Genomic DNA, 22,218 nt, shown 5'->3' with positions numbered 1-22,218 from the left:
ACACGCTGTGAACTTTAGGCATGGGGAATTTATTTGAGATAGCACTAGATGTTGCAGGTGTTCATGATGTGCATGTTTACTAGAGACAGCTGAGGGACGTTGCTCCTCAGATAAATGATGTGTGACTACAGAGATTAAAATTAATTGGGTAAAATAATTACTTCAATCAATTCTTGGTTTTAAAGCCAGAAAACACAAAAAGCACGGCCGACCTAAACTGCTCATAGTGTGGAGCAGCATTAGGTTAAGACGCAACACAAAGTCAATTATTTGACAGATATAGAAACAGTTACAGTAGCAAGATACAAACCTGTAATCCCCATTATGTTCACTGATGGAATAAAAGCGTTATCATATATTCATGATGCGTGCTGCTTCTTGGTTTGGGTGAAGCAGAAATTAAACCTTCCCTGAACGAGACATTTCAAATTGAAGGCAGATTTCTTACAGTAATGTGATACAAAGTGTGCTCTCCCTTTTCAAGATAAGATTCAGTGTATTCATGATGTGTGGAATAGAAAAACAGCACATGCATTTGATATTGTTCATTCATAGAGAATCAGCTGAATGCTTAAAACTATTCAACTATTTGTACAGTATAATATTGTTTTCAGGGACAATCACAGGAACTGCATAAAAAAATCATTGGAAAAACACTGAAAAACTACTCACTAGTTTCTTGTGAAATGGTGATAGCTACACATTTGCTATACTCTACATCCATATATTTTAGCCCTTCTACTTGCCATACAGTTTCACTTCTAGCTAAAGTTGATTATTCTAACAGGACTGATGACTTGAGCATTAAGGGGAAAGAAAAAGAGCGTTGTAATGTGAAATCTCATTAACATTTTCTTTCTTCAAAACCAAACAGGTCTTTAGCTTGGCTTCTTTATATATACGGTTTCTAAACACCCTTCATACAGGGTTTAAAAGGAACATAAATATTTTCATTCTAAAACATACAAAAATCTGATATAAAGGAATACAGACAGGAACGTTAATAGAAATATTAAGTCAGATAAAGAAAATCCATAATATACTATATTTTATTTCCAATAGTTCTTTTCCGATTGTTTCTCAGGTTGTCGTGGAGAGGTAGGGCTGCGACAAACTCTTAGATGCATCTGTTTGAACCAGTCCAGCTTTGTAGTGTCTATACTACTGATTATGAGAATGATGTGGGTTTAAGGACCGGCAGAGATGGATGTTACAGTAACTGCTGATTTAGACTCATTTAGTTAGCTACTAGAGGACAGAACCAGGTCTGGCTCCTTGGCCCCCTCCTGCCCACTGTTACTGTGTCCACAGTTCCCTGTCAGCTCTGGGAACAGGCTGGTCCGAGCAGAGTGACTTGGGGAGCCTGGAGTCGGACTCATTCCGGGCCTCTTGGGAGGGATCGGTGGCGGATGGGTCCTCTCTGAGCGAGGAGTGAGGGGGGAGCGGATGCCTGGAGATAGAGGCCCAGAGGATGGTGACCTCCCCCCAGGAGGAGACGCTGCGACATTGCGGTAGTCTGTACCAAATGGAGAGCTGCTGATAGGTGCCAGCTTGACGCCAGCCTGCTGGCTGGTGAAGCGGGACAGCACCTGAGTGACAGTGTTGCGGGCCAGCTGCTTAGCTGTGCTGTGCTCTGGTGGGGGAGGCATGGAGGAGGTGGTGGGGGAGAGGTCTCTTGGAGAGAGCGGGCCATTTTGCTGCTGCTCCAGCTCAGCCTGGCTCTGGAACTTGTGCCTGGCGGCCTGGAATCGCTGGTTGACTCCAGCCTGGTAGGAGGACTGATGGAAGCCTGGGCTGCCCAGGCGCTTGGCGAGAACGGGGGAGGAAATAGGGGATGAAGAGAGGGAAGAGGAGGCTGTGCTGGAGGGAGAGTGAGGATGAGGGTGAGGGTGAAGAGGGGAATGCAAAAGTGCTCCTCCCCCATTCTCTACCACCCCTCCATTGTCTGCTCCTCTCCCTTCCAGTGTCGGTTCTGTCTCTTTATGGGCGTGACAGCCATTGACCTTTGACAGTGAGGCAGATTTAGGAGCAACAGGAGTGATCTTTCCATCCGGCTCGGTCTGAACAGAGGTGGACGCCACCATCATCTTGGAAACGGACTGCTTCACCTCTGTCACAGCCTCCTTTACCTCTTCTTTGCATCCTCCAGTTTCAGCCAACCTCTTCTTTAGCTCCTCCAGCTGTCTCTCAAGCTCCCTGCTCCTCTCCTCCTCTTTGCTGATCCTGGCTTTCATCTGCTCTCGCTCGGTGTCAAACTCGGCCCGTTGCCTCTCACACCCGGCCTCCAGCTGGGCCACTCTGCTCTTCTCATCTTCAAAAATCCCCCGGAGCTTCTCCAGGGCACTCGTTTCCTCTTGGAGCAAGGTGCGAAGCTGGGAGACCTTCTGAGCCTCCTCCTGAGCCAGGCTGCTGGCTTTCTGGAGCTCCAGAGTCAGAGATGAGGAGAGCTGCTGCTGCTGGGACAGTGACTCCTCCACCTGGCTCACTGCCTGAGCTTGTTCCTTCTCTAACCTCCGCACTGTTGCACGCTCCACTTCCAACTGCAATGAGAGGGGGGAGTGATACAATACACATTGTAAGGCAGATTTTCCAAATTTGACCACAAGGAGGCAAAAGAACACTGTTTTGTGACACTAAACCCAACACAGGATGAGAATATTTCCCCTTTTTTGAAAATACAATGTGATATGGGATATGTATTTTTCAGCAAGCCCATACAATGTATAATAAACTACACTTAAATGAGGTCCACTTGAGTCATACAGAATCAAGAAAAGACATGATGGACAGTTTGTGTTGTTTCAGAATCAGACGAGATAGAGAGAGCTAAGCGGTTATTCATGTGTTGTTAAAGAATTACTTGCTTGCAGGGCATGTTTATGGAAAGTTCAGTTTGCTGTGAGGTCATTAGAGGATGACTGGGCTGCTTAAAAGCTTTGATGAGTAATAGAGGGAAACGGGAGGTGATGAAATAGAATCTAGAGTGTAAGATTAGTGGACAAAAAACAACACAGGCGGGAAAGCCTGAGGAAGACTAGGAGACTCTCAGGATCCCTGTCTTACATAAGGCCCTCGGGCGAGTTTGTATAGTGGCTGATTGTGTGCTCACGGTGTGTGTGTGCGTGAGCTGACCTTGCATTAGACATGGACATCCATTATCTCAGGTTTCCTGGGGCCATAAAGCCCCATGGCTGTTGGACAACTAAACAATGGCCTCTTCCTCCTCTGTTTCCTGTGGAACAGGCCTGCGCCCGTGCATATGGCTGCCTGTGTGTGTGTCTGTACTTTAACAGGGCAAGCCCTCTCCACCCTACTGAGTTACACAATGATATCGCACTGCCGCCTCCCTGCTCAGTGGCTGGGTTTTAAATCACAGCTACCGCGATGAAGAAGGACAGTGTGCAGACAGGCAGAGGAGAGGGGAAGGGAAGCAGAAAAATCTCTTCCACCAGATGTGCTCGTCCATCAGCAGGTGAGACCTATGAGCACCAGTTTTGCTGAGGCTTTGCAATCTTTACCAAACAACAGCACGTACACATCTTTCACTGCGCATCAGTCATACCTGTTGCAGCAGTTTGTCTCTTTCTGTCTGCAGCATGAAGGCGAAATCATCGCTGTGTGCAGAGTCCTGGGCATGCCGTCGTTTCTCCTCCTCCAGATCAGCTATCATCTATCAAACACACAGCCCGATGAAACAATTCCATAACAAGTCAAGCAGAGTGGGCTTCTTGTTGCGTGATTCAATGCATGAATTTTACACCTTTCCCAAGCTAGCTACCTGTCTTTGATTTATTTTTTAAGAAGTTTTCCTTCCCCACACAGGATTGCCGCTGTGAAACTTGTCCCCAGACTAATCAGAACACATTGCAGAACATCCTCAAGGTTTGGCCAATTTCATCAACTCTCTACAGTTCACTCGTACACAGGCTATAGCTTGAGTGTTTATGACTCCATTAAACTCTCAGGTCTTGAGCTCTGCTGTGAGAAAGCTCCATATTGCCCCTGGGCGGGGCAGCTGTCAGTCTCGCTCCGCTAAGCCAAGCCTACAGGAGAAACTTGGAGACCATTAGATACATGCATACATTCACGCACACAACAAGCCGATTGTGCGAGTGTGAGCCCAGCCTGACGCTGGATCGTCACCACGCGCACATCTGAGACAAGTGAGCTGAAGAACTCGCTGAATGTGTGAAAGCGTGCATTGCCTCTTACCCTCCTGTGTCGGCTCTCAGCTGCAGCCAACTGGCCCATCATCCTCTCCTGCATCCTTTTGCAGTGAGCCATGACCAGTTTAAGCACAGCCAGAGGGTTTGGGCCCACCGCCCGGCCCTGCAGGTGTGCGTCAGGCTGGGTGAGGGTGTTTTGGCGCTCCTCGGACTCGCTGTCCCGCTGCAGGGCGAGGAATGGATCGCTGAGGTCATACTGGCCATAACGCTCCTGGACGAAAGCGTCTCTGTGCTGCGCCTGAGAGATACACACAAACACATAGCACACATGTAATTGTTGTTCGGCTGTTCCATTAACTTATACTAAAATGCTAGAACTCAAACCTTAAGGGAGGTTGAAAAATCGATTTTACCAAGCACGCACAAACACACACATAGTCCATACGCATGAATAGCTCAGCGGGCCAGCCAGTGCTAATAAGACAGCAGGTGATGGACTTGATCTCACCATGAACTGTGTATGAATATCCATGTACATGTTCAGTCCTGACTGAGCAGAAAAAATGAGCGGTGTGTTTGTATATGTCAGTATGTGCGATTTGATAGGACGAGGTCTCCCACACTGTAGCACAGGAAAAAATGTGTTAAGAAGATTACACGAGGCTCACCTGCCAGTGCCAAGAAAAATACAAAGTAACTCATTGCAAATGCACTGTCTGTCAGCACACACACACACACTTTAGCACATCATGCACTAGAGAACTTTGAGAGAGTGACTTTGCGTACTCATATCGATAATAGGCTTGGAAGTGAGTGTGTGTCTGTGTGTGTGCAGGAAATCTGTGTGGCGTGATGTTGTCGTCAGCGTGAGCACAAGCAGATGGTCTTTCCCCTCAACCCAAACACAAAGAGGTGAGGCGCGGCTGTCCAACCCCCAACAGGGGGCAGACGTTAACTCCTCCCCAGGGAGGCAAGGGTGAAGGGCCGGGGCCATGAAATCTCACACACACACACACACACACACACACACACACACACACACACACACACACACACACACACACGGGGAGGGAGGGAGATAGCTATTTCTAATGAAAACGTTAGATGATACCTAAACCAAAACCAAAATGACTGAATAAAAAGTCATGGCACACTTGTTTAGCGGTAAAAATGATTTCCAATGGGACAGATATTGCAATCACCTAAACTAACTTCAATTTACCGTAAACTATTCAGGCTGGTTTAAGAGACGCAGGCTGGAATGAAAAGAAATCAAGTGAAACGTGACAGGGTCTTGTTGACCTCGCTCCAGGTCACCCTGATATATCATCAGGAGGTCTCATTAACTACATACAGTGGGTAGGTTGGAGTTCTGCCGGCATGCAGGGTCAGCTGGCAGTGCTGGTGATGTAAGCACATGCCAAAGAGTTCATTCCACGTGCCTTTGGGACACCCGTTGCTGTCTCCTCAGGCAGTCCTCATCTGACACCCTGCTTCTCTGGCCCCCTTGGTCCCCCTGCCCAAACATGCATGGAAATGCATTCCTCTGCCTGCTCATCATCATTTCTCAGAAAATGTCTCTCTCTACTTCCGCCTCTGTCAGCCTGCAGCAACGCAGCAACACACACGCACACACGCACACCCCGAGGGCATCAGTAAGGAGGCTGTATTTGAGGCTCTTTCTCTGGCTGAACAAAGAATGTGACCCTCAGTGAAGAGATTACAGGACTCCAACAAAGACACTGTCTCAATGCCGTCAGTCTCCTGCATTGTCCCCATGGCTGACCCAATAGGCTTCAATGTGTGAGACTGGGTAAGGGTGTGTGTGTGTGTGTGTGTGTGTGTGTGTGTGTGTGTGTGTGTGTGTGTGTGTGTGTGTGTGTGTGTGCTGCGTCTCTTTTTTCCCTTTTTATGTGAATATAAATGTGTATGTGTGACTGTGTTTACCTGTGCCTGTGGACATGTGTTTTTGCACTGGGTTAAAGCTGTTAAGCTTCTTCATCAAACAAGAGACAAAACTGCAGCTTCCTGAGTTAAATAGCTGTTTAAACTGGCCATTCAGACCGTGTGTGTGTGTGTATGTGGGTGTGTGTTTATGTGTGTGTAGCAGTCCAAGCCTAGGGTCCGGCCTCACATGGTTTTCTCTGGATACTTCTTATCATAATGACAGAGTGTGCTTTCCTTTATGAGAGGGCACAACAAGCAAACCGTCTCTGCTGCAAAGCTCTCATTTCTGCCCAACTACTGATGACAAATGTCTCTACAACTAAGTCCTGGGAAGGGCTATGTTGCATGCTATTAATATACTTTTCAATTTGCACCAAGTATGCCAGATTTCCTCGACAGTTTCATACAGTGTTGTACCTATTGAAACAGATACACTACAGCTTATTTGGGCATTGCCTAATTCAACAGCCTGTATCCTCTAATACATCCCCACAGCTGTAATGAGGTGTGAAAGACAATCTGATGCTTTTCACCTGGGAAAAGTCTCTGTCAGTCAGTTACCTACAGCCTCAGGGCACAATTAGGTCCTTGTGTGAGCTGAAAAGAGCCAGGGAATCCTGTTTCCTTAGCGAGCCTCTGTAATGAGTGTCACACAATGAAGTCAGCAGCAGAGTGGACAAAATTACAGCTCTGAATGGTACTGGGTGCGTATCTCCTCTTACAGAATGTACAGCGTAGCCCTCAATGTGACTCCTAAATAATGCTGTTGGTGAACATAATTGTAATCAAAATGAGGATGAATGCGTTTGCATCTATGAGCATGCAGCTGGCATATGCTTGCCTGAGTGTGTGCGCACTGAGCTGCATTAAGTTCTGAGCATAACCGGCTGTCTCCAGTGCAACATCTCAAATACAGACGCTTTGCAGTGGGGGGTTATGGTAGCGTATGCATTCCTGGATTAGTCTGCTCTTCAGAAGAACAGCTAGACAAAAGGACAGCAGGACCAGACCTGTCAGATATGAAAAGCTACTTTGGAATTTAAGGAGTCCATTGCAAGCATCTCGGCAACAATAGGACAGAGGACAATGCAATGGGATGCTCCAACAGTTTACTTTTGTGAAACAGCAAAATAAACGGGTGCAGTTCTGTTATTTCAAACCAAAAAAGAAGCTGTTTATTTATAAAGAATCTTGACCTGCAGCGCAGGAGAAGCTCTGAGTCAGGCCATTGTGTGAGAGCAGAAAAAAGGACAACAGGTCAGCTGCAGACCTTCTAGTGTCGGATCCTGTTCAGATTTATGTCTCTGGTTTCAGCGTTTTCTTGGATGAGGAGGCAAGTGTTTAGTAGTGCAGTTTATTTCCCGGGGAGTGGACAACCACACTGCTCTACTTGGTGGAGAAGGAAATATAGTCAATGAACCACTTGTCAGCCATGCTGAACAACAGGCCTTGGCAGGTGAGAGGTATCAGTCCACTGGCAGTCACATCTGATTTAACAGAGCTGGGGAGGCTGCAAACACACACAGGCACAAGACCCATTTTTTTGTGTGCTGGTCATTGGAGCATTAAGAAATTACAGAACTGGCTGCTGGGGAACTCGTAGCAAATGCGAAACAGTGTCCATGGTTACAAATAAAATAAAAGCTCCAGCTTGTGGCGTGTTTCCTATCAGTCACGTCTTCATACAATTTAATTTAGTCATTAAACTTCCTGTATTATAACAAGCTCTGCACATCAGCCATATGTGAACCGAGTGCAATGAAGTCTCTCCCCAAGGAACCAGTAGAGGATAACCATAAGAAATAAGTACATATCACATACCAGCCCTGCATTAGTTTGGCTGAACACTAGAAATGGAGTTTGGTTTGACAGAGACTAACGACGAGCAGCTAGCATGTAGTAGCTTTATCAGAGCCTGCTGCTGCTGCTGCTGCTGGACATGGGGTTAGTAATTTTTTGCACTACAAACCAAAACAATAATTTTAAGTAGGCTACAAGGCTTTAAGTAAAGCCCTGTAGTGATAGCCCTGTAGCTGGTCTATTACTCGACATGAGCCCATTTCACATTTCACACAAAAATATGAATTAGAGGAGCTTTACATCCGGACATCTCTTCAGACAGACATTTGCTCTCATTAAATGACATTCCCAGGATGAGAGCATTTGTTATTTTGCTTGTACTGATGATACAGTAGCAGTACCTTGTTCGGGCCCTCATCTGCAGTCAGAGACTGTACGAAATGTCCTCTGAGGTTAATCATTACACATCATGACTACAGGTGAAATATATTCAAATATGTACATTTCAAGTGACACCCGGGAAGTGTACTAAAAGCAAAAACTGGGTGTACATTATGTGCAGGGTGAGAGAAAGAGAGCCTCACAATTTAGGGACATAGGGAAATACATTTTTGTGCATTTTTCGCAGGCACATAATGTGCATCAGATACAATGCGCAGATGCAATGTGAATTTGGAGCAATACGCCCTGAACTATCAGCACATTTGCTTCAGTCAGTTAAGGTTACACTGATTATGTTGTTTGTCCAGATGATGCAGAACCACGTAGCATTATATTGGCAATCTGGGAAACTGGTGAGGGATCATGCCATTTTTGCAAGGTAGTACAAAGGTAGTGCAGTGATTTTCTCAACATTACGTAATGATCTTGGTCATTTTGGATCAGGATGGAAAAATGGACCTGGAACATAATTCACTTGTAGACGGTACATGACCCAGCGGCATGCTTTTGTGCTCCAAAAGAGAGAGAGAATAAAAGAATAGAGGGAGAGAGAGAGAGGGATGAGATTTTAAGTGTTTGCTTTTTGAAGCGTAAGCTAAGGTGTGCTTAAGGCTTAAGCTGTATCCTCCACACCTCCCACCCACACATTAACCACAGATGGCACTAAGATAACTGGGAAGAAGCCAAACAAAACCTCACTTTACTTTATGGGCTGTGCGATGAGACAACTTCAACTTCCAAGTAATATTTAACAGCCTGAGATGCTGTAATTAGCGGTTAGTGATGAAACACGGCAGCGGGGGCTCTTCCTTTGGTCAGGCAATGAGAAGTACAATATATCATTAGCTGGAACAAGGAAGTAATCAAGGATTTCTTGAGACCGAGTCAAAAATTAAACACAATAAATTCACAGATGACACAAGCACACAGCTTCATTGAGGAAGCAGTGATTTTTCTTATCTCCATCTTGGCTTGGCCTAACCTTCTTTATCACTATGTTTTGTTGTAGCAGGCAAATACTCTGCAGGTCAGTGCAAACAGCACTAAAGGGTTGAGTTCATTAGCATTACAGATATGAGAGGCTGCCATAAAAAGGCCTCCTACTGAAAACATTACCTGATCTATGTCGCTCACATGGACGCGTCATTGCTGAATTACGTGCGTGGTGTGTACTGTAGGTGTGTGTTTCTGTGCACTCATTTTTAACAACAAAAGCGAGCGAGCACCTGAAAATGCTCAGATGACATCAAAGTACCTGATGTTGCCTTGATGTCATCTGAGCGTTTTCAGGTCAGGGAGCTTTAGTGTGGCAGGCCTCAGGCTCAGGCTGCTGATATGTCAGCACTTCGCTGACATCACAGACCAGTGTGCATTACAGTGTTATATTAGGTACTGCTTTGCTGTTAAATTTCTGCTCTTTTTTTAATCCTATTTTCCCCTCACCAATCTCGACATCATGTCCAAACTGGGCAGTGATCCTTATAGAGTAACAGATTATACAATCTTATCTGAACAGCACACTCCAGCCAGGCAGGCCGTATTGTTTTATGGAGTCTGGGGAAAAAAAAACGGCAGTCTGCAAAAATAGACAAAGCATTTTAGGATTACAGGATATGACATCGTGCGAAAAACAAAACAGGCCCTTCTGAGCATGCCTGCAACATTTTAACCACACAATCCCGGTGGCCTGACTAAACAAAAACAGTCGAAACTGTCCAACAGCAATATCTGCTTCAAGACCACAAGGTCTTTAACAAGAAGGTAAAGCAGGTCCTGAGACACTGCTATATATCAGACAGTTTGTTTCCGGGTTCAGTGTGATAAGTTTGTTTCTCACAGAGTTCAACTGTTGGCTTAGTGTCTCTAAAGTAGCAAAGAGAAAGAAGACGGACTTTGAGAGCTCCCTCACTGAGTATTTAAGGAGGTGTTGGTGACGTCAGGGCTCTCACCTACTGTAGCTCTGTTTCAATGTATATAAAACATTCCTTTGGGCGACAGAACTAGCTCAATGCTGGATTTCTGCCATTTAGAGAAGATAACAATAGCATTAGTACTGATATAGACATAGACAATCAAAAAATATGCCACTCCTGAGGAATGCAGGACCGGTTTCTGGTGTCGTGTTCTCAGGAATGTTCCCTCTAGTTTTACTGTTTATCTGTGTCCTTAGTGATAGCCATGAAAACACAACAGTCAAGAATCTGTAGAGACAAGTCTCAAAGGTGACGCCATCTTATAAGAAAGTAACCACATGCTGATACAGCTCAGGGGTTCTGGCGAAGGAAGGGTTAAACAGTGCCTGAAGGCGGTTGTCCAGAGCAATCTAAAGGCATCCCAAGTACTTGCTGCTGAGAGGAGAAAATATTTGAAGCTGGAAAAGAGTGGCGAGGATTTGAGAGCCTCTCTGCCTTTTTCACAGCCGTCCTCACGTGCAAGTAAACAGTACTGACACACAAGGAGTTTGGTTAATGCGGCATGATAGCTAACAACACGGAGAAGAGAGCTCTGGTTGGAGAAGGACATTGTTTGTGGCATATCAAGAAGGGGGAATAACAGCGGGAAAATTAAAAACCAGTTAAGACAGAGAAGGACAGGCAGTGCTTTCCGGGTGTCAGATCAATGCGCAGACACAGAGCTCACATTCGCTTGCTATCAAACCCTAACGCTCGCCTCTGCAGCCACATGTCATGCACACAATGTGTCCTAACATCAACCAGTCAGTAAAAATGGTGTACAGGCCCCCAGTGGCAACAAGGGAAGTCAGTGATTTGAGCCTACAACTCTGTACATCCTCTCCACAATAAACAGTGCAGCCTCTAACTGGCCCACCAGAGACCACCAGAGAGACAGTGTGTGTGTGTGTGTGTGTGTGTGTGTGTGTGTGTGTGTGTGTGTGTGTGTGTGTGTGTGTGTGTGTGTGTGTGTGAGTGAGTGAGTGAGTGAGTGAGTGAGTGAGTGGGCAGACAGGACATGGGTCATGGGCAAAGATGAAAGACCCCCCATAATGTGGCTGTGTGTGAGGAAAAGAGAAGGAGGAAAGGGGGGGGAATCAGTGCAGCTTGAGATATGGAAGGAGGAAGGAGCACAGACGACAAGGCGACTGTACCTTTGTCCTGGGGGGGATGACTCTGCATGTGCGTTGAGTTTCGGTCAACCCCTGCATGAGTCAGATCTGGACAGCCGCCATTTAAGATGCAACTGAGCTGGTGCGGTTAAAACGGCTTCCCCTCAGGCCCTGGATGGCACTGAAATTCTCTCATGACTACAGCCTCACTTTCTCGCTAGATAAACTTCCCCGGCAGAGCCTGTTTATCGACCGAGACAGCCATGGTTGCTACTTGTCCTCATCACAACTTCAATCACTACTTCAGACAATGAGTCAAGCATTCTGGGCCTAAGCAGCTTCATGGAGCAGCTGCTGTGGTCATGAGTGTGAAAAGCTGCCAGCGGCACAGAGGGAGCCAATCAGACTAGACTCAAACACCGCAAAGCATTGTAGCCGCAGGACAGCGAGGCTCTTTTACTTGAATATGAGTGAATGAGCTGTGCAAAACTGAGGATTTCAGGGAGAAAGAAACACTTTTCAAACGTTAAGACATCTGAGGTGCTGTTCGTAATGTGCGCGTGGGATTCAGAAAAGATTCAGAGGTTGTCTGTGTCCACATCATACTCATACTTGCAGTCTTTCTTTCATGTTCAAAACATAGTTGGAAGCAGCTAATTTACCAGAGCCAAACAAGTCTTACAAGGATTTGAACTATGCACCCTAGGCAAGGTACCAAGTAGCCACCAAAGTCCTCCTTTTGGGCCGAGGGCAAATTTTTGTTTCGGCTTAGCAGCGAAAGGAAGTTTCCCTGATTAAAACCAATGTGAGCACTGAACACACGTTTGAGACACACCAGGTATGAGCTGCAGTCTATTCGAACTGGGTGTAGACACATTGTGGACATATCCAGGTCTGAATAGTTCCTGAATTGTGAAAAAAAATAAGTGGAAATGAGAAACACAGCTTTAAACTGGTCTGACCAGCTAGAGTATTGGTGCTGTGGTGGAATGAAAGGCCTGGGAAACCAGAATCCTGTGCCATTGTCTTTACTCGCTCTGTTTCCTTACTTTCCTGTTTACACATCCCCTCCCTGTTAGCTCACATTCTTTTTGGGGGTGTAATGATGAAACAGGTTAATTTTAGTGTCTGGATGGCTTCAGCAAAAGCAGACAAAAGAGCGTTTTTATTTAAAGGGTTGCTTGGACGACCATTGTATTATTTTTCAGTTATAAGTATGCATGTATGAGCCTAAATGTACGCAAGGTGTCCTGCAAGCTGTATTACGCATGAGTCCATCGGGGGATTTCAGTGTTATCAGTGTTCAACTCACCCTGAGGGCATGTATGACCACATCCTGAGCCTCCAGCTCTCCCTCCAAGATACTGAGGAGAGTCAGCAGCTCCGCTCTGCTCAGAGCCTCCACATTCATCTTCTCATCCTGAGGAGACAGAGACAGTGAGAGAGAATGAGAGAAAGAGCGTTCTCTCTGGTTCCTTTCACTACAGAAGACAAGCAAATGAATATAAAATGCTATCAGAACGATCTATCTGGTCAAGAAATAAAAATACTTCTGGGTATTAGAAATGGATTTATGTGGAGCATAGCTCTTAATGGTGGCTTGTCTGAGTGCATTTTTCAGTGAGTGGCACAGAGCTGATATGGGATGAGATTCGGGGTCCCATCTGTGGCCTCCCTGGGTTGTGCTCAGGGTTATAAACAGGAAGTCATTAGCATATCTGCATGTTAAGTTGCTGAGGGACTGAGGACAGTTGTCTGCTCTGTTCTGTCCCCAGTGTGAAGGTTCAGAGTGCTCCAAACACCAACAGATTGGGACGAATGGGACTGTTTGAAACATCTTCTTTGGCAAACAGTTTGAAGGGATCCCGCACTCCCTCCACTGTCTCCTGTGATTCATCGGCTTGATCCAGTCTAGTCACAGGATCCAGACATGACGCTGCTGACATCATCCTTAAAATTTAGACAAAACACAGTTGACTTCATCTTCTAAAGTCAGGGTGAAGTCGCTTTCAGGAGTGTTGATCATGGGTTTGACAAGGCATAGACAGGCTGTGAAGTCAGATAACAGAAGCTATAATGATTTCTTTCTCACACCTCACATTTCATTGTCTTTCTTGCAAAAGACTTTCGTGTATTGATGAAGGTGATCACTACCTATCAGTTGAGATGATTTCAGGCTCATCAAGCCATTCAGTGACCCCTCATGCCCTGCATCTGCACTTCTTATGTTTTTCCACCCATTCATTCTGGATTTTCCTTGAATTTGTCACCCGCCTTGGCTTGAAACAAACCTCTCCTCTTCACTCCCAGAGACGGTCGAATCTCAAGTCTGCTGTTTACTCTTTTGCAGCGGTGTCCAAATTCCTCCGCGCTCTGTGGCTCACCGCACATCCAAAGCCACGAAGCGTGAATCAGTCGTCACTAACTTGACATGTCTCACACTCACACACACACACTCATTCTGCATTATTATATATTAGTGTGTGTTGGAGCTGTAGCCTGTCAACGTAGGCAAAACTTGCTATGTGTCACATGATATTTGTATTCAGCTTCCATGGAAAAACATTCCAGCATTCCAGGGATGCCCACACCATGGGAATAATCACTTAAGAGCAAATCCCTGAATCCCACTCTGCAGCCTGCATTGGTTTCAAGTGGCAGTGTTGCAGTTTGGCTTTGTGAGTTCTGGTAGATGAACATATAACTGGCCAGCGCACATATCAGTGGTACATTCAGGCAAATCAACAAATTCTGATCAAATCATTACATAAGCACTGTGTGCATTCAGACACAGATCACTGTTTCCTTTTCCCTTGCCCTCCCCCCCTTGTTTTCTTTTTACAGACAGTTCAGTCAGGTGGCAAACAAAGTCTGGGTTAAACTTTACTCATCCTGGCTGAGAAACCAGGAAGGATCTGTGCTCAACGTGCAGGACAGCCTGCTCAGCGCCTTCAGAGCAGTAAATGATGGCAGGGGAGCAGCAGACGATCCACCTGCCGTCCAGGGCCTTTGTCTGACACAAGGGACTGTCATTATTTCCCGTGTTGGCAACATGCAGTTCAATTGCTCTTTGTCACAGACATCACAAAAGCACCAAATTAGTTATTATCTATATAGATTGTGTGGAGTGATAATGGCAAAATCAATACTGAATCAATATTACTGAAGTACACACACCCATTAGCCTGAAAATGAACTCAACAGAAGACCTAAACGATTGTTACTCTCATCTAGTATCTGGATCCTATTTTGGCTTTAATATTTAGCAAAGAGCGAGTTTTTTTTCTTTTTTCTTTTTCTGCAATGGTTGTAAAGTTTCACATAACCAGAAATGGCAAAGCCCCACACAGTGCGAGCTAATATCAGATTGGGTCAGAGACCTGTCTATGGACTTTTGCATTTTGCTTTCTTCCTAAAAAGACCGACCAAATTGGAGATAGAATTTCTGGAAGGCAGCAGCAAATATTTCCACAACCTTCCGTGTAAACATACCTCATGCGCTCTCCTCCGGCCGCATTAATTGTTCTCCAAATCCCAAAATGAGGCTCCACAACAGCATGAATCAAAGCAGCCCACTGTCACAGGCGCTCTGAGGCGAGTGTGAACAACAGACGCTCAGCGACGAGGCCGCCAGCCAATCACAGGGACGTAGTGCACCACTCTAACCAATGTCTTGCGGTATTTTTGCTAGGGGGCGGGAACAAGGGCGTTCCCGGGTTTGTGAAATAAACCTCTTTGTTTCGGACGTCCAGCGTTGATTTCTGCCCTTTTCTGTGTCCAAGCTTGAATTCTGTCAAGTGTTTGTACGTTTGGACGAATTAAGGCACAGTATGAAGTGCATGTTTACGAGTTATGTCAGGTAATTTCTAAGTTTTACGTACATGGGCGGACCCCGACTGGGAATTTTGCAATGTGGAAGCAACAATAAAATCTAAAATCAATTAAACGATGATTGCGAATTATGCTCCTGCACAGACAACCCGTCATCTTACTATGAAAACTCAGGTTATTTCTCAGATATTCCCCTTAAAATTGACGCCTCGCCGGTAAGAGATCTTGCATCGTCTCACGGTGTTTGAACACCCCTTGATGGCCAAATGATAGTATCACACCGTCTGTGACCTCTCAGCTGTGCACCGGGTCCTGAGTGTAGTGTACTGTATTCCAGCTATTAATTCATTTGGTTCTTCAGCTCTAACATCAGTCAAATCAGCATTTACTTTCCTCCTTATTGAAGTAGGTGTCCCATGATACAATCATGAACTAAGGCAGGGTTTAGTGGAGGTGCTTTATGTCCATTTGTGTGTCTGTAATGTTACACACCTGTCATGATTTAACATAATGAAGCAGGAGGAGAGGTCACGGTGGGATTCGGTCCATTGAAGCAACATCTTACCACTTAAAAGTAGGCCAGTTCAGTGAAATAGAGTAGAATGAGGGTACAGGCATTGAACAATCTTGTTCCTGGTCTTATTGAAGGGTAGGAACAGCTGAGAAACCTGATAGACTGGATGTTTTGTGAAAGGATCTGCTCCAAATGGCACAAAGTCATTGTGGGTAATAGACTAACATTTCCACTTCAGTAATCGCACACTGAAGCCTGCATGTCTTTGTCAGCTCTGTACACGCTAGATTGCTGATAGCTCTCTGTCTCTAGAAAATATCATAGCGGCTGTAAATCCAGGACATGTGAGGCCCTGATGAGGACGTATTTCAGTCAAAGTTCAGTCTCATATTCCCTGACTTCCTGTAATATTCTGAAAAATATAAAGCACCGCAATTAGTAGCACAAAAATCTCGGCGTTAGAGTCACAGCTTATTGGCTCAAGCAGGTTTTGTGTGCAATGTGACACTGCCGGTGGTTGATTACACGTCATCATGCATCACGTTATTTAATTGGCTTTGTATTTTTCCAGTGCAGTTGATGTAACATGATGGCACAAATGGCAATGCTCTTAAGCTTACTGTTGGTGGAAGAAGTATTCAAGTATTCATAGTGGAGTGAAAACTACAATATCTGTCTCTTAATGGAGGGCAAGTATAAAGCAGCAAAAAATGGAAATGTTTTCAATGACAACCTAGCACACCAAGTCATATATTACTAAATAATAGACAAGCAAAGCACCATAAAAACCAAATGAAATGGAGCATTTCTGTTAGATACATGAAAGCTACAGTCACAAATGAGATGTAATTTATCAGTAATGTCTGCAATGCCATGAGTGAAACGTGGTGTTTGAGTGTGTGCTGATGCGGAATAAATCAAACATACAATGTCAGTTGAGAGTCCTGGGAAAGAGAATGAGGTCATGCCTGTTTATAGTTTCCTGAGCCCAACCCATTCAGGTACACCCTGTGACAAGACCTCAGCTACACGCTCTGCAACTGATGAAAGGAGGAGCCACAGCCAACCAGAAGACACCAACAACATGGTAAAGAGCCAAGTTGGGTAACTACAATTGAGGATATTAATAGTCTCTACAAGTAGTTGCACCAAGGAAAAGTGAAAGTAACTATACTTGTGATTGTGGGCTATGGACTCAGTCTATTTCTACAATTATACTTTGTCACCATTAAACTTTATTAAAATCTATTGGATTTTAAGACGTACAGCATTTAATCTGCCAAGGCCAAATGCCCTATCTGGCAAAGTTAACTAAAGGGAAAAATCATTTGTGTATGTGCCCTGTGATTCAGATCTGCTCCAAATTTTAAAGGGTTGGCCCATGCTCCACTCTTCCACCAAGTTTCATGAAAATTGAGCCTGTACTGTTTCCATAATCCTACTGACAGGCAGACAAACAAAGCAACAAAGTGCACCGAAAACCTAACCTCCTAACAGTTGATGTGTGTGCACACTGGTGACATAATGCAATTTAGTCATGTAGTATGTGCGATGAGACATTTAGAACAATAACGGTACTTTCACATATTAGCATTCTTTAATATTCAAGAGATAGAAAAAAAGTATTTTAAAATATATGGTGACAAAAGCCAGTAAATCAAAATGACAACTATTGATTACTATTGAAACACTATAGTATACAGGACATGCCTATTGTAGTAGTGGTAGTGGTGAACTTGTGCATGTGGGGCTCAGACAAGAGATAGCTTCAGGAAGAATCAGCGACAGTTGTTCTGGGCTCCAGCCTCAGCTTGATGGGGTTCTTGGGTGTCGTAAATCCATCATTTGCCAGCACCAGTGGAATCTAGGAGAACGAGAAACGTATCACAAATGAAGCCCTACCAAAGCTCTAGTGACCCAGTCACAAATTCAAAAATATTGAAAATGTCTTCTCACTTCCGTCTCCTTGCAAGTGACAAAGCTGAAGTTCCGAAGGATCTCCACTAGGGCCAACTTCATCATCATGAGAGCAAATCGCATGCCAATGCAGTTCCTTGGCCCTGCCCCAAAGGGTAGGAAGGAATAAGGATCTATGTTGTCTTTGTTCTCTTTGCCGAACCTGAAAAAAAGATGCACAAATATTTCGAGTTAATGACTAAGTCTGACTTAAACCTCACCTTAACCTGCCATGTGTCTAGTAGAGTACCTTTCAGGTTTGAAGGCATCTGGCTCAGGCCACAGAGCAGGGTCACGGTGGAGAATGTAAAGCGGTATCATGGTGACAGTTCCTTTAGGGATGGTCACACCATTTATTTCCACAGAACTCTTTGACACTCTCTCTAGCCGATTAGCAATAGGATACAGCCTCATTGACTCATTTATCACCATTTCCAGGTACTCCATCTGCATCAGGGCTTCATAGGTTGGTGGACCCTGGAGGGATGAATAAAGTAGTCATTAGCTCGTAGCACAGAACCAGTTGCTAGTAAAAAAGTTGCAAGCCCCTCCCTAAAAAAACAAAACAAATGAAACCTCAAGTAACCTTTTCTGGGAAGGTTTTATCAATCTCGTCTTGCAGGATCTTTTGGGTGTGAGGGTTGGTTGCCAGGTTGTGGGCTACAAATGCCATTGTGCTGCTGCTGGTTTCATAACCAGCGAAGATGAATAGCATGGCCTGAGAAAGGATCTCATTATCAGTCAACCCTGCAACACAAAGACAGCATGATGTAACTATTATCACTGTCATGATATTTGTGAAAGTGACAGCTTGTAACTTTGTGGTCTGGAAAGGCCCAGTGTGCATTAGCTTGTGATGGCCATTCTTTCCTTCATTCCGTCAACATGAACCTCTCTAATACGTGACTGGACAATGATGGCACACGATTGTCACTGGTCTTTGATTCTGAATTTAAAAGTGCAAAAAGATGGTGATTGCACTGGAAACAATGGCAAAGTTCACCTAAGCTATCAGCCAACAATCAGTTTCTAGATAAATATGAAGCTTTTAAAAACAACTTGAAATAGTTGTTCACAAGGTCATGAGCTTTGAGACGCACATCACTTCATTCACCATAGTTTTGTTGCACCTATTTGAAGAACACCACAATAAATACAGATACAGAGCCCTATGAAACATTTCTGGTGGTGAACACCGAAGCACAAATTGAAGCAATAGCTTTTTTTGAGGAAGAAAGTGACCCTTGATATCTTGAAAGTGATCCCTCAGTCATGACTACAGAGAAAATCATTCATTTTAATTCCTCCATGCGGCTTGCCTCTTTACCTTTTATCGAGCCTGTATGATCTTTGTCGTTCTCTGAAACCTGAGAATCGACCATCAGTTGCATGAAGTCCACTCGGTTCTGCAGGACAGATACAAGCAGACATCACATTTTGATTTTCCAATTTGTGTTCAAGGGAAAGTTTATGACACAGGGCATAAAAGAATCAGTCAACAACCAACATCCAATCCATTGCAGCCATACACTGTGTGCACATTACTTTATGCTGATTCTTCTGCCGGTCTGATTTGATCGTCTCTAGAAACTTGTAGAAGAATTCCATCACTCCAGCGGGGAAGAATGAGAAGTTCATCTTGTCAAAAACTGGCTCCATGAATGGAAACAGAACTGAAATGAATAACAATTGAAAAGATGCAGTTAATTCAGGGCTCGAGGACGAGAAAGACATTCTAGTTAGAGCAGAATGCTTGACACACCTGTAATCACAAGCAAAGGGTTCAGGAAGTTGAAGTTGACCATTTTCTTAATGTTTTCTACAAAAGGATCAGAAGGCCGGTTGATGGAGTCAATGTCCACACTGAAGGCGGTGCTGGTCACGACATCCATACTGTACGGTCCAAATACACTACGACAAACAAACAAATAAACGAATAAGAAACCAATTACAGAACTAAAGAATACCAAGGAAGACTCTGTGCCCAAGTCTACTCACTCTTTAATCGTGATGACATCATTCTCTTTGACTTTCTTGTGAAGACTCTGGATGAGGCTGTTTGAGTGCTGCAACATAATTGTGTACATCTGCCCAAAAAGTAAAACACAAAACCATTAAATCATCAAATGTTACATACAGGTAACATGAGCCAACACTCACATGCAAATAATGTTTTAATGCCGCAGTGTGCTTTTTAACCTCTTTCAGTCGTCCGCTGGTGAATGATGGAGAGAGGATGCTGCGAATCCTTTTCCATTCCTCATCTTCGACTATTGATACAGAATCGCGTAATGGTCCATTGAGGCCAAAATCCTAAACCACACACATGCAAACACATACAGAGGATGCCTCCTTCACAATGTGCTCTTCGCTTAGTATTGAGGTATTAACTTGGGTAATTACTCCATTAGCAGTTTCGTCCTTACCCGTCTGTTGGTGAAGACAGAATAACACTCCTTAATCAGGATCGTTTTGATGATAGCTGTGTCCATTATGGCCATCACTGGAAGGCGGCCATCGTACAACCTTGAATGAAATAGCAGATATTGTAACGACTCATTTACAGCCTGGAGCATTGCATGAGGAATATACACTTACACTTACCCCCACAGCCTTCCGTATTTCTGAAAGCATTCTGTGTCAAAATTGTGGATGCCCTAAGGAATAAAGTGAAAGACAAAGGTATGAAAATAGTCAAAACCATTATCAGCAGAGTATCCCCTTATGATCACTGTCTGGCCAGTATGTCTCACCTTTCTGTACTCCAAAAACGTCCCAATAAAGGGCAAAGGTTTGGGCCCACGGATGCCTATTTTCTTGAAAAAGCCATATGGAGCATATCCATATCTGAGAATGAAAAGCAGGATTAGAAAACAGAGAAGAAATCCAGCTCTTATTGTAACTTTATCGCCTGTTGTTCTCATAAGTGTAAGGAAAATAAGCAAGTTTCAAAGAAATAGAAATCAACAGTGACACTATCCAGTCCTGCTCTCATTGTTCCATATATTTTATTGCATTATTTTATTTCACCCATTTTATTTATATTCTTAAATATTTTTCAATGGGCAACATGTGTGATTATTATTTTCATTGTCTTTACTAAACAGTTCATACAAATGATCAATGCCAGCAGGAGGACTATAATTTGAATGCACTGCATCCTTATTACCATTAAATGACATATCACACTGTCTGCTGCGAACAGGTGCATTGACATTTAATGCAGCCTTTACTATGTTTTTATTCATTATCTTATTGCAAATGACAGTAATCCTTATTAGTACGTGGAGTTTGGTGACATCATACAATAACCAGGATAACCCTGCCTCATCTTAGTGACCAATGGTCTACTGAAATTGAATGCAGCCTTCAATAAGTCAACAACTATCTAAGTTCAGCTGTTTGTGGTTGTGTGTATTGACTGACATCTCCCTTTCTTTCCTGTTCATTTTGCTGAACATGTTCAGGTGGGACAACGTTGGCTTTTACCAGCGCTTTTGGGGACATGGAATGCGGCCACCTCAGTATTTCTCATCAACTTGAAGGAGGTCTCATAAACCCGGACAAACTGACAATTCCTGCTGGTGTGTGGAGAGCCTGCGTGTCCTCATCTATACCTTTATTCCAGTAAAAGCTGCGAGTTCTCCCAATAATTGCGTAACTGAAGTCGCTCCAAGATTGATTCCACATTGCGTCCGAGCCTGTTTGTATCAGCTTATCGAAATTAATTAATAATCTGCAGGTGAACAGAGTAGCTTGCGGTCTCGTGGCTGTATGAGAACGAGGAGGATGTCTCGAAGTTCTTTTGTTTCGGAAGAAATTGGAAATTAAAAAAAAAATAAAATAAAATAAAAAATCTTATCAGTTTTATTAACAAGTCTATCTGTGTGCGATTTTAAACTTCACTTACATTTTAAAGTAAATTAAAACTAGGTCACACAGTCTCCGTCTACAGGGGACCAACACACACACACACACACACACACACACACACACACACACACACACACACACACACACACACGGCGAAACTGATTACTTTCGCTACTTCTGCGTTTTCTTTGTTTATTTTGTTTCAAAAAACTGTATCAATGTTTCAAAAGACAGATAAACAAGAGCGCATACTTACACTGCGATGAGAGTGAGGACAAACGCAATTAAAGTCCAGGTCTCGATGGAAAAGTCCGGAAGAAAGCCCATTTTTCCACCGGTGCTCACCGCTGTCGAATGCGGTCAGTCGCCTCCCAGCACGCACTATTTAAACCCTACACACTCAGATTATGTAAGGTATCTCGCCCATCAGTGCAGGCAGGCCCAAACGTGAACTTTTACATTGCGCAACTGAAGCGGGACCATTATGGCCATTTGCCTACCAAGTTATCATTAATCTCTGTCAATAGTCCTGATAGAGTGAAGACCTCGTGACATGCATGCTGTACATAGAATAACAGGTTACATAAATTTTACTGTGAGTACATGCAAAGCAGATTACAGTGAAA

At 44.2% G+C, this 22,218-nt stretch overlaps 2 protein-coding genes across 4 annotated transcripts; both read right to left on the bottom strand.

Moving 5' to 3' along the window:
• Window positions 1–9: 9 nt before the first annotated feature.
• Window positions 10–15,009, bottom strand: cttnbp2nlb (CTTNBP2 N-terminal like b). Of its 3 annotated transcripts, none has more exons than XM_070968386.1 (5): window positions 14,911–15,009; window positions 12,731–12,838; window positions 4,213–4,464; window positions 3,563–3,670; window positions 10–2,540 (listed from the first exon to the last, which is right to left on the bottom strand). In XM_070968386.1, exons 2-5 carry the CDS (start codon window positions 12,827–12,829, stop codon window positions 1,242–1,244), a joined length of 1,758 nt encoding a protein of 585 aa, XP_070824487.1. In that variant the 5' UTR covers window positions 12,830–12,838; window positions 14,911–15,009; the 3' UTR covers window positions 10–1,241. The 3 variants fall into 3 exon arrangements, with proteins under 3 accessions (XP_070824487.1, XP_070824489.1, XP_070824488.1); XM_070968388.1 differs by lacking the exon at window positions 14,911–15,009 and adding an exon at window positions 14,799–14,884; XM_070968387.1 differs by lacking the exon at window positions 14,911–15,009 and adding an exon at window positions 13,710–13,871.
• A 2,330-nt stretch (window positions 15,010–17,339) lies between these two features.
• On the bottom strand, window positions 17,340–21,974 carry LOC139334887 (cytochrome P450 3A27-like). Its single transcript, XM_070968132.1, has 13 exons — window positions 21,849–21,974; window positions 20,473–20,566; window positions 20,324–20,376; window positions 20,146–20,245; window positions 19,919–20,032; window positions 19,718–19,806; window positions 19,482–19,630; window positions 19,265–19,392; window positions 19,047–19,125; window positions 18,306–18,466; window positions 17,970–18,196; window positions 17,720–17,882; window positions 17,340–17,627 (listed from the first exon to the last, which is right to left on the bottom strand). Exons 1-13 carry the CDS (start codon window positions 21,917–21,919, stop codon window positions 17,532–17,534), a joined length of 1,524 nt encoding a protein of 507 aa, XP_070824233.1. The 5' UTR covers window positions 21,920–21,974; the 3' UTR covers window positions 17,340–17,531.
• Between the last annotated feature and the right edge of the window lie 244 nt (window positions 21,975–22,218).

This window comes from Chaetodon trifascialis, chromosome 8 (assembly GCF_039877785.1).
Source record: "Chaetodon trifascialis isolate fChaTrf1 chromosome 8, fChaTrf1.hap1, whole genome shotgun sequence".
In the NCBI taxonomy this organism is placed as follows: Eukaryota; Metazoa; Chordata; class Actinopteri; order Chaetodontiformes; family Chaetodontidae; genus Chaetodon; species Chaetodon trifascialis.
Note: the sequence above shows the minus strand (reverse complement) of the source record. Positions and strands in the feature narration are given on the sequence as shown.